The sequence below is a fragment of the Esox lucius genome, chromosome 12, assembly GCF_011004845.1.
Source record: "Esox lucius isolate fEsoLuc1 chromosome 12, fEsoLuc1.pri, whole genome shotgun sequence".
Taxonomy (NCBI): domain Eukaryota; kingdom Metazoa; phylum Chordata; class Actinopteri; order Esociformes; family Esocidae; genus Esox; species Esox lucius.
Window position 1 is genome coordinate 27,076,240 of NC_047580.1, and position 11,721 is coordinate 27,087,960.

At 40.7% G+C, this 11,721-nt stretch overlaps 2 protein-coding genes across 3 annotated transcripts; one reads left to right on the forward strand and one right to left on the reverse strand.

Moving 5' to 3' along the window:
- The first annotated feature begins 2,710 nt into the window (after positions 1 to 2,710).
- Positions 2,711 to 10,063, forward strand: zgc:193690 (ATP-dependent RNA helicase DDX19A). 2 transcript variants are annotated; one of them, XM_010875344.4, is made up of 11 exons: positions 2,711 to 2,950; positions 3,359 to 3,422; positions 3,526 to 3,573; positions 3,672 to 3,807; positions 5,168 to 5,260; positions 5,725 to 5,851; positions 6,110 to 6,224; positions 7,580 to 7,757; positions 8,188 to 8,425; positions 8,526 to 8,880; positions 8,983 to 10,063. In XM_010875344.4, the coding sequence occupies exons 1-11, from the start codon at positions 2,894 to 2,896 to the stop codon at positions 9,042 to 9,044; spliced, it is 1,473 nt and encodes a 490-aa protein (XP_010873646.2). In that variant the 5' UTR covers positions 2,711 to 2,893; the 3' UTR covers positions 9,045 to 10,063. The 2 variants fall into 2 exon arrangements, with proteins under 2 accessions (XP_010873646.2, XP_010873647.2); XM_010875345.4 differs by having other exon boundaries at positions 2,712 to 2,950; positions 5,749 to 5,851.
- A 69-nt stretch (positions 10,064 to 10,132) lies between these two features.
- Positions 10,133 to 11,659, reverse strand: ubxn10 (UBX domain protein 10). The gene is made up of 2 exons (XM_010875343.3): positions 11,464 to 11,659; positions 10,133 to 11,131 (listed from the first exon to the last, which is right to left on the reverse strand). The coding sequence occupies exon 2, from the start codon at positions 11,085 to 11,087 to the stop codon at positions 10,272 to 10,274; it is 816 nt and encodes a 271-aa protein (XP_010873645.2). The 5' UTR covers positions 11,088 to 11,131; positions 11,464 to 11,659; the 3' UTR covers positions 10,133 to 10,271.
- Positions 11,660 to 11,721: the final 62 nt, after the last annotated feature.

An 11,721-nucleotide genomic window follows, 5' to 3' on the forward strand; every position in this document is an offset into this window, starting at 1 on the left:
CACCCACTCTTCCCCGCAATCGATGAAATGAAACCCCATTCATGTATCCTTTCTGATAGCTGGGGGATTACACTAAACGAAACACAACACCAGTCATGGATAACTGGTAAGGATGGCAGAGAGCGGGGAGACAGTTTTTTGTCGGGGGGGCATAAAGGATGTCTCGACTCCAACCTTCCCCCCTCACCAGCCTTGTCCAGTTTTTACATTTAGGAGTTTGGCTGTCCGCTTTATGGCCACGGTTGTAGTCAGATCCACCTGATCCACCTTTTTTCACAAAGGAGGTAACCATGACAATCGGTAAAGAGCTCCACCGGAGACTTTAAAAGACATTTTGTTGGCATGAGGTGGGGAGGGGGGGGGTAGCGCAGGTGAGGAGTATTGGCTAAAGGCACATCTACTCTAAAATTAAATTAACATAATGCCTTAAACCCCCACCCCATCTCTGTTCCCTTTCTTAATCTCTGTGGGTGAGAGAGACAAAAAGAGAGAGAGAGAGACAGATAAAATACAGTGGGGGGAGGAGACACAGCAGAAGAGAGGAGCAAAGAGCGATGTGAATGTGCTATGTCTCAACCTGGGTGGGTCCACGAGCAGACTGGCCAATCTGGCAATGTTGGGAAATCCCAGATGGGCTGTAAAATAATATAAATTGAAATGAAATGGCTCAAAAATGTTGTTAATGTGTTTGTAGTTTATGAAGATACTAAATCCCAAAATAAGTCAGCAAATTATATTAGTTGAACAAGATATACAGTCCGGATATAATTGGACACTAAGAAAATATTTGTTATTTTGGCTGTTTACCAAAATATATTAAAGTTACAGTTAAATAATGAGTATGGGCTTAAAGTGCAGTCTCTCAGCTTTAATCTGAGGGTATTCACATCCAAATTGGAGGAAGGGTTTAGGAATTATAGCGGTAGCTCCCTCTTTTTCAAGGGACCAAAAGTAATTGGACAATTGACTCAAAAGCTGTTTTATGGTGTGGGCTATTCATTATTTATTTATCAATTAAGCAGGTAACTGTTACTGTATGTTATCTTTCTCAAACAAAAACAAATCTGGAAATTGAAATGCATAAAAATACTTAAAATACATTCCAATATTAAAAGCCTGGAAAACCTCTTGAGTAATGCATTCCCGCTTGGACATGTTATGAAATCACATATTTATTGAATACCTGAGTGGTCTATATCTTAATATAACACTTTTTTACGTTATAAGATGATTACTCACATTTTGGGTTTCACCAGATGATGCGCTGTTGCCTACAACTGTAAAGGTTTGTGCTTGGCATATGTTTCTACTCTATAGACCTTGATTCAGGAGAATGCATCCCAGGAAATAATAAGCAAAGTAGCACAACAAGCAATCCACATTTTATTTGGACAAATGTGTTGTCATTACTCAAAATGGATTGCTCTTAAATATTTCAGTACAGGTTGAAACAATGGTTTTGTAGTCATTAATGAAACTAATTAAGGCAAACAGGGAATTGAGTAGTTTTAGCTTAAAAGAGTTGTCCCAAATACAGTGGCTCTGAAAGGTATGGATTGGATTGATTTCCTACCTGTTGGGCCCTGTACAGGGCCTCCCCCAGATAGGGCCACAGTGTCACTAGACCCCCGTCTCAGCCCCAAGGTTTAACGCCGCTATATTAATGTGCGGGGGGGAGTAGGGTCAGTTCTCCTTCTCCACTGTAAATCCTTGTAAACATCAGGAATGCACTCTACATTTTCTTGTCTCCTGCTCCGTTCAAACTTAGAAGGATGTGTTGCAGATCAAGACTATACCTGATGATTCCAGCTGCCAGTCTGACAACCAGCCCCCCCTCCACCCGGTTGTCTCTGTCCTTGTCCATCTGGTCATGCTTCTAACCTGGATTAGGATTTATGGACTCTGCACACTCCAAATGCATTTACTAACAACTTGTATTCTTAAAATGTTCACCTGGCAAAGCCAGAACAGTACTGGTCACCCCTCCGAGCCTGTTTCCTCTCTAGGTTTCTTCCTAAATTTCAGCGCCTCTTAGAGAGTATTTCCTAGCCACTGTGCTTCAACATTGTTGCTGCTTGCTCTTTGGGGTTTCAGGCTGGGTGTTTTGTAAATGCACTTTGTGACAGCTGCTGATGTAAACATGGGCTTTATAAATAAATGTTGATTGATTCCATAGCAAAAGGGGTGAATACTTATATTTTCTGTGTAATATTTGTAATTCATTTAAAATAATTTTCTTTTACATTCTTTTCACATTATGGATAGTTTTGTGTTGATCAGTGGCAACAATGTATAGATTCACCGTACTAAGCCACACCTCCAATATAAATTCCCAGTATGCCTAAATCCTTCAAGTGAGCTCATGTGTAAGAAGTAATATATTGTTAACAGCGCAGAACCCAAACAGTGATGGAAAAAGACAAATCATGCACAATAGATTTATTGGATCAAGTCATAATAGTAGCGACACATTTTTTTGTCGCAGTTCGCGCAATGCTAGGTTGTTTTCAGTCAAAATAAATAATAATACATACCTGGTTAGCTAATATTACATCTCCTTAATAACTATTGATAATACGAGTAGTTTAAAATATTTCTTTTGTATTATTTGACATCTGATTACATTTTCATATTCCAATTTTGCATGTAGTACTGCACATTTAAACGTAGAAAACGTACACAAAAGTGGGGGGTTAAATTTCAATTTCTTTGCCAAACTTGACAGGAACTCAGAATTCCTCTTCCCAGTTTCCATAGGACGGAGTGCAGCTACCGCCGGCCATGGAAAACTGAGTGGATACGCAATTGCGGCAGCATCCTTTTCGACGCGCACCTATATTTCATAGTTTCTTGCTAAAACTTCAGAAACTTTGTCCAAACGAAAATAATAATAATGGCTACTGATTCTTGGGCCCTGGCTGTCGATAAACAAGAAAATACAACGGACTCTGTAAGTTTATATCCAAAGCAAGCTTGCTAACGTAAGCTAAATTCTCAGCCATGCATGCATGACGAAAAGCCACAAACTTTATGCTGCTGGCTAGCTAGCGCAACCAACTGAATCTGAGGCGAGTTGTCTGCTGTCAAACCACTAACATTAGCTAGCATAGCTACCATGTGGTGATGATGGTGCCCCATTAAATACATGTTTTGAAAGCACTACTGTACCTATAGGTTGTGGCTGTGTTTGTCATGCTTTATATTTGTGTTGAATTTTACACAATTCAATTAAACGCTTGCTTGGCATTTTGACTTGGCGGAAAGCTGACTTTTCTAAACCAGCGAACAATTTCTGCAACTACGTCGTCAGGATAGCCAACACTAACACGTTTTTTTATTTTTTTATTTCTCTTATCAGTTCGGCTCCCTGGCGATAAGAGCTCCACTTCGAGGTGATGCTATAACTAGAAAAGCCAAACATGGTAAAATCACTGACAGTCATAAACATTTGCATGTGACATGACTTTAATGTTATTCATGGCCATTTTCTGATCAAATTGTGTGATTAATTTGTTGTTTCACCAGGCAATGCACAACATGGGGAGAATGGCACCAACGTGGAAGAAGAAGCTGGTGTGTGAAATCCCAGGCGTTTTTGTTTCATATCTCCTTATGAATTCTACTGGAATGTACTCCTGATAGGTTATTTACCTGTGATTCTTGTATTGTAGAGGACAAAGCAGCACAGTCGTTGTTGAATAAGATTATCCACACCAGCCTGGTGAACACTACCAATCAAGTAGAGGTTCTTCAGAGGGATCCCAACTCACCCCTTTACTCAGTCAAGACATTTGAAGAGCTGAGACTGTGAGTGATAGGAGTTAAAATAGTCAATTGCCTACTAACATGTCTACCTGACTTGAGACCTACATTGTTTGGTGCATTTCAACCTGAGTTTTTGTGGCAATATGCTAGTTGGGGTGTAACAGTTCACCAAACTCACCGTTTAGTACATTCTGCAGTTTTGGGCTGTTATGTTGGGCATCGGAAGTTTTTTGCTCTAATGCTGCATTCACCATCATGTGAGAGGTGGGAATTTACCAGATTATAAATACCAACTGGAGGCATTCATGTGCTTTGTACTAGTTAAAAAATGGCTAATTGTCAACTGAGTCTCTCATAAAGTAAAAGTAAATCTATCATATATGTAAACAAACAATATAGGCCTAGTTAAAAAGACAACACATGACTAGTTTGATTTTTATAAATAATGTTTTGTGGCATTGTATTGCGAGAAATGCTGCTATAGAGGAAAGTCAATCAAATGTATTTCTATAAAGCCCTTTTAACATCATAAGTTGTCAGAAATTGCTTTTACAGAACACCCAGCCTGAGCCCAAAGAGTGAGCAACATGGGTTAATGCCCAGTGGCTAGGAAAAACTCCCCAGTAGGATCAGAAATATAAAGAAACCTAGAGAGGAACCAGACTCTGAGGGGTCTCCAGTTCTCTTCTGACTGTGCTAAAGGTTATAAAGAGTACAGGACCTTTTGGGCCACATCAGTGTTTTTGATCAGAAGACCAGCATGTCAATAAATGCAAGTGGGCTGTGATCAGTCTGCTGCATAGCCATGTGGTCATGGACAGGGACAATCAGATGGGTTGTGGGCAGTGGCTGCCGGAGTTATCAGGCAGCAACCCGATTTGCAACACATCCAGGAGGATTTCAGACAGGGACAGCTCTGAGTTGTTTGGGCCTGGTAGTCCTGTCATATCCTTTGTAGGTGATGTCAGAGGTCACTGTGAAGAATACCTGATACCTGTTGTCCTGAAATGAATGCAGTGAAGTTGCTCAAATACTTTTGAAAGGTGCTTAAATGCCTCATGTCAACCAAAAGAATGGGTGAATGCCAGTGAGTTTAAACCAAACTATGACGCCGTTGGAATCAGCTGCAGTGGCCAGTCTAAAGTTACTGCCTCTGAGTTAGCTGCCTCGTTCCCAGAACAGGGTAATTACAGGACACGTACAGGGTCTCGACTTAAAATGCCCCATTCAGCTGAGGGCCTTTATCACAAACTAGATATGAGATTTGGGGGGAAAAAAAGAGATTATTGCCATTGTCTGCTTTAAAGCATCTGACATGAGGCCCCGTACTATATGGATTTGTGTAGCATTATAGCCCTAAAGTATGTTTAATAGCCTGTTTTTTATTGTAATTCCATCTCAGGAAAGAAGAGTTGTTAAAAGGAGTGTATAGCATGGGGTTCAACAGACCCTCTAAGATCCAGGAGAATGCCCTGCCCATGATGCTGGCAGAGCCGTGAGTAGCCCTTCTATATAACTCAAGTCTTTAAAATACCAAAGAGCCCAGACATTCTGTTTTGAGGGGTGGGGATGTGTACACGTTTGGGCGAGACAGCTTAATAATGACTTTTGATGAACAAAACGGACTGTATGAAAATGATTTGTAGCTACCAGCTACAGTGCTGTGAAAAAGTACTTGTTGCATACCTTGACAGGAAATTTTGTCCGATTTTTATTCAAAACCTTATATAAAAAAATTGAACCTGAGGATACAAATTATACTATTTTATACTTCATTTAAGTTGTGCAACATCAATGCTCCTCCTGTAAAAAATAGTGTTGTTGATTTATAAGTTATTGAGAACTCACTGCATTGTATGAGGCTACTTACTGAGCTACAAAGACATCTGTTTGAAGTTCTTGTGAAATTAGTGGAATATACATGATCTACCTTTTAGTCCCCCATTGTTCTCTCTTCAGCGTGTGTTATCCCTCTGGTTCCAGACCTCAGAATCTGATTGCCCAATCACAGTCCGGCACAGGTAAAACGGCTGCCTTTGCTCTGGCCATGCTCAGCCATGTAAACCCAGCCAAAAAATGGACTCAGGTGAGGGGATATTAATGTTCTGTACTACACACACAAGCATACACCGAGCCATTAACATGTAGGCTTTGGTCTTGAGCTTATTTAAGAAGCTAGACCCTCAAAGGTTATTAGCAAGTTCAGAAAAGTGTAGGTTTTTTTCAGTTTATTTTTGTGGGTTTGTTCTACTAAGATCAGGGCAGTACTGTCTTTGTAGAGAATATGTATTGCATTGTATTTTGTTTGTGTTGCCTTCTCTTAATGAAACTCCTTCTTCCCCAGTGTCTCTGCATTTCCCCAACGTACGAGCTAGCTTTGCAGACTGGTAAAGTTATTGAGCAGATGGGCAAATACTATCCTGAGGTGAAATTGGCATATGCCATTCGTGGCAATAAATGTAAGTGTGTGTGTGTGTGTGTGTGTGTGTGTGTGTGTGTGTGTGTGTGTGTTTGTGCGCGCGCGTGTGTCAGTTACGCACAACGACATCATAGGTTCTATTCAGAATAACTATGTATCATTAAATAAATTATTCTAATAGACTTTCCACATTAAAGGAATTGTACTGAAACTGTAGGTAATAGGCTGTCCATTTTGCACAGTTTTCTTTAGGAAATTTTGATTCGTGAGGCCTGGATAATTTTTTCTGTAATTCTTCTATTAGTCAAATTATAGAAGTACCCCGTAGTTTGTTTCATGCAAGGTCCAACAGAATACAGTACTGAATCAGCTTGGTGGAAGCACATTAAGCAGAATTTATAGCTATGAGTCTCTGTGGGATCTAAATCAAACAAAACCTTGTTTGTGTGGACCAATCTGGGTTTCCAATCTTTCCAAAAGTATCTGGTGATCAGTGGTGTCAGAACAGATCAAGATGCAAGGTTTGGCATTTAAAGAAGGGTTTTATTACTGACACAGTGTGTTTGGTACAAAACAGGAGGAAAATGGTCAATTTATTGTGTTTAGCATGGGGAACCATGCACAGGAAATAGTTCCTTCAGCAGTTTTGTTTGAATAGGGTCCAGTAGATGGCGAGAGGCTTTAGAGGTCATTTAGTGAAAGTGTCATGTAGAATACAGGATAAAACAAGTGTCCACAGGCCCAGAAATCCTATGTAATCCGCTAAATGCTGCCTGACATGCATCCTCATTAATAGTGAGGCTAGAGTCAGCCTAATGTCTCACACGGCCAAAATGAGATCACCACGCCAGCTTGGAAGGACCTAATAACTTGGTGCAGACCATCTTCCCAGCTAGTTTCCAAACTGACGCTATATGTTGTGGTTGTTGATCTCTGTTTCTTCCTAACATTGTTGGTACCAAAGCGCGTAACTGTGTATCTATACTTTCCACTATAGATCTATTGTTTTAATGAGTTGAAGTTTGAATGTAACTCGTGCATTTTATGGTGGATTCCTGGCTGGGGCATAACTTTTGGATAATGTTGCATCACGGCTGTCTTGATGATTAAGGGCGGTTAAAAGTATTGCTGTTGTTATCGCCCGCTGTTGACTCTTGGTGTTATCTTTACCAATGCTCGCTCTGATTTCTAGTTGAAAGCGTAACACAATGAAGCAAGTGCCACATCCTAACAAGTTGTATTACGGAGTTGATGTTCTGTAAAAGATGCTGATGAGAAGTATAATTGTTTTTAGAAGTTTATTCTGAGCCCCATTAGCTTTTGCCAGAGCAGCGGCCTGGTTCCCAGGACCCACAACGTAATGAACTGTCTTGTGTGTCCCTATGTGCGGACCAGTGGACCGAGGGATGAAGCTCCAGGAGCAGATCGTCATTGGGACACCTGGCACGGTCCTGGACTGGTGCTCCAAACTCAAGATCATCGACCCCAAGAAGATCAGCGTCTTTGTGTTGGACGAGGCTGACGTCATGATCGCCACACAGGGTCACCAGGACCAGAGCATCCGAATCCAGAGGTCTGAGTGGGCGGGGCAAACACAACCCTAATGGCTCTAAGTATGATAATTGCTGGGGTATTGTTAGTAAAAAGAATTGTCAGGTAACCTGACAGAAATACACTGAAAATAAGCACATTTTCTATCACTTTACTCTGATTTTGAACTTTCTGGTCCTATCACAGCTTGCATCCCTGCACACAAGTGCTGCTATTAACTTTGTTTACAGATAAGTAGAATGGTCTTATTGGCCACTGACTATTTTCAGATGTCATTAGCGGTCTGAGTTAACGAGCTAAAGAGACTTGTGTGTCTCAGGACTATTCCGGTTGACAGTGATGACTTTTTCGGGTGCTCAAGAATTCTTGTAATCATGACCTCTGATACTAGAAAATGCATTTATTAATTAACTTCCTAAAGTATCTAATGACTTTTTTTCCACCCCGTACAGAATGTTACCAAAGGAATGTCAGATGTTGCTGTTCTCCGCCACATTTGAGGACTCTGTGTGGAAGTTTGCAGAGAGGGTGGTGCCAGACCCCAACATCATCAAGCTGAAACGTGAGGAGGAGACTTTGGACACCATCAAGCAGTACTACGTGCTCTGCAGCGATAAAGAGGAGAAGTTCACAGCACTCTGTAATATCTATGGAGCCATCACTATCGCCCAGGCTATGATCTTCTGTCACGTGAGCCATTGTTTAAGGGGTTAAAGGAACCTCATACAGTACATCAGGTAATAAATAAGGTATTTTCTACATTAAATTAAAAAAAATGTTTTGCCTCTAGACTCGAAAGACGGCTGGCTGGTTGGCTGCTGAACTAACCAAAGAGGGCCATGTGGTGGCACTGTTGAGTGGGGAGATGACTGTGGAGCAGAGAGCAGCAGTCATTGAACGCTTCAGGGAAGGGAAAGAGAAAGTCCTGGTGACCACCAACGTATGTTCCCGAGGCATTGATGTTGAGCAAGTTTCCGTGGTGATCAACTTTGACCTGCCTATGGACAAAGATGGAAACGCTGACAACGAGACGTACCTTCACCGGATTGGCAGAACAGGGCGCTTTGGCAAAAGGGGGCTTGCCGTCAATATGATTGACAGCAAACACAGCATGAACATTCTCAACCAAATTGAGGACCATTTCAGTACGTTTCAGACATTAGTCTAATTATTTACAATATTTTATATTTGATCTATGTAAGAATGCTGTTGTTAGTAATCTAACGTTGTCTAGTTCCCCTCCACAGATAAGAAGATAAACAAACTTGACACTGATGACCTGGATGAAATCGAGAAAATCAGCAACTGAAGAGGCTTCTAATATGTATGCATTTGGGACAGTTACTTTACATTTGGGCTTAAGTCACTTTAATGATGTCTTTGAATGTTAACGTGTAATGACAGTGTGTTAGCCACATTTTCTAAATTTGTAATAAAAGGGTTGCACTGAACTAATATCTTACCCTCTAGATTGGGTACCCTCTTCAGAGGAATAGGTTATGTGGGTGTTGAAAGCAATATAGAGCATATTGAATCTAACAAAGAAAACTTTGCAACAGAATAATTGGGAAGGTTTGCTGTGTTGATTTGTCTTAAAGAATTTTTTTTTCTCCTAGAATAAGAGTGGAAGATAATTTGACTTGAAGTTGAGACAATGAGTAGTCACCAAACTAGATGTCCATTCTTAATAAGGCACTTTACAGTCTTCTGTTTGAACTAACAATCCTTAAGTGATACAGCATTACAGGGTCACAACACTAAACAGATTTTTGATTGTTTGCATGTGCGTTTCATGATAATCCATAGATCTGCTTGTGTTAATACTGTATTAGAGCGGTTGCTCCATCTTTTATTTAATTTGTTTACAATAGGGCACTAAGAAAAATCTTATGGTAGGTTGTTTGAGTGGAAACTAATACATTTTAAGTCACAATCTATTGGCTTGAAATGGACATTAAGGTTGAAGTCAAAATTCGACTACATGTTTATTAAACTATAAGCAAACTTATTCTGTCAACTGACAGATGTTAGGTCACTTTTACCAAGTAAAAAAAAATATTGTAAGTATGGAATATACCTAAATTGTTAGGAATATTAGATTTATTTTGAGATAAAAGCTTTCAGAATAACACCATTGAGTTGTTTTGTTTTGTACATCATTAAAGATTATTTATATTTGGACTAAGCTTGAACTGAACTACCTAAGAGTTTAGAGTGTTTACCTTGACTTTGAAAGCAAAATCTCTGCTGAATCTTCTCTCTTATACTTTATGCACTTTTTGGTTTTGTTGTGCTAGGTGATTGTTGTAATAAACATTACCTACATAATTGCTGTCTGGACATTATCAGTTTCCATTGAAATATGCATGGTTGAATCAAAAGACAAAACACCTTGCCAGTGTTAAAGATTTTAGTTTGACAAAGGGAGCAATCTATTTTCTAGTAGAAAGACTATAATCTAAAGTGCTATAATCTTAATATATATCTGTCATGTAATATAATGATTAACATCAGTCATACAGTAATGCATCTGAGATTAAGTAATGTCCTGGAAGATGCACAGTACTGATCTATTGAAGATGCCACATTGAGCCAAAGTCATGTTAAGGTCTGTAAATGTCTTGCGGAGTGGTCTATCAACACCAGTTGCGATGTAACCATCCAGGGTCTCAATGTAACCATGCTCATATCTGGTCCCATATTTGGCTTCTGCACTGGCCAGCACGTTCAACAGGGTGTCTGTGGATAGGAAGTGGTGCTCAAACCTCCTCCCACATGGAGCTCTGATGGCAAGAAGTAAGCTAATTGGATTGGTAGTGCCAGGGGCGGGTAATGGTGGGATTTGAGTTGTGGCTATCACACTGCGGTCCAGATGGTTGGGAGAGGGAAAGCCCTCACATAGCACCTCTGACATGTTGCCAATCTCTGGGTTGCTCTGGGATGCAGCCCTGGTCCTAACTGAGGTCAGCTGGTGGTCCCTGTGCCCTCGCTGAGCCTGGTTGATGAGGTTGTCAGACAAACTCAGCTTGGAAGTCTTCACCTCCATGCACCTCAAAGAGATGCCAGCCTCTGATGTTTTTTTCTCAATAGAGGGGAGGGGCTTGTATTTGTTCCAAGGGAAAGGAAAAGAGGATACCTCGGGAACATTATCAAGGTAGTCTGGGACTTCATCCACTCTCAGCTCATTGCTGTTCCTGAGGGCGGATTGGGAGTGGGTGTAACGATTTAATTTGCCAGACCCCACTGAAGGAGGCTTTGGGAGTGTGTTGTGGACGCTGGCATCCACATTTGGGTTTTGGCTCACGCTCGGTCTACTACGTCCTTTTGAGGACTTTGGCCTTGTCAAATGCATTGTTCTCCGCAGCCGTTTTTTCACCTTTTAAATCTTATTCAGCTCTGAAAGATGGAGAAAATAAATCGAATAGGTATTCTGTATGAATATCTCGTAGTCACACATTTCTGTGAGACTCGTGTACATAAACAAGTAATTAGCTCAGTATGGATTTAACAGTTCTAGCTACGTAGCTATTGCTGCTACTCAACAGCCTTCAGCCTTTGTTCACCCTTGTGTCAGTTACGCTAGTTAGCCAACGTTAATTAACAACAGAAACAGCAAGCGGTCAGAATCTAGGCAAATCAGTGGCCATACGTTAACATACTCGCAACTAAATGTAGGTCTGCATGTTTGCTTTATGTATAGGAAGATAAAACAAATATTTCCAACATACCATCCATTTTAACCCGTAAGAAAACCCTTGGTTTTGCTGTTCAACACTTCTGCAGGAAGTTTTCAGGAGTCTCTTGGAAAACAAGCGACAACCACCCTCGACTCAAGTTACCAACACAGCTAACGTTACCTTGACAACGATGCTCGCCTCAACCAGGTGCCCCTTGGGGACAAGGAACGTGGACATAAACCATAGACTGACATAAACTAGTACGTAAACTGCGTGCATCCATGCTATTTTTCCTGCCTGTTTCACGAT

Bases quoted from the DNA above. Each gene is read 5' to 3' on its own strand.
- ubxn10 (XM_010875343.3), bottom strand. From the start codon at position 11,087: ATGCATTTGACAAGGCCAAAGTCCTCAAAAGGACGTAGTAGACCGAGC.
- zgc:193690 (XM_010875344.4), top strand. From the start codon at position 2,894: ATGGCTACTGATTCTTGGGCCCTGGCTGTCGATAAACAAGAAAATACA. The intron at 5,852-6,109 runs GTGAGGGGATAT...CTTCTTCCCCAG, and splicing joins CAGCCAAAAAATGGACTCAG to TGTCTCTGCATTTCCCCAAC. The intron at 6,225-7,579 runs GTAAGTGTGTGT...TGTGCGGACCAG, and splicing joins TGCCATTCGTGGCAATAAAT to TGGACCGAGGGATGAAGCTC.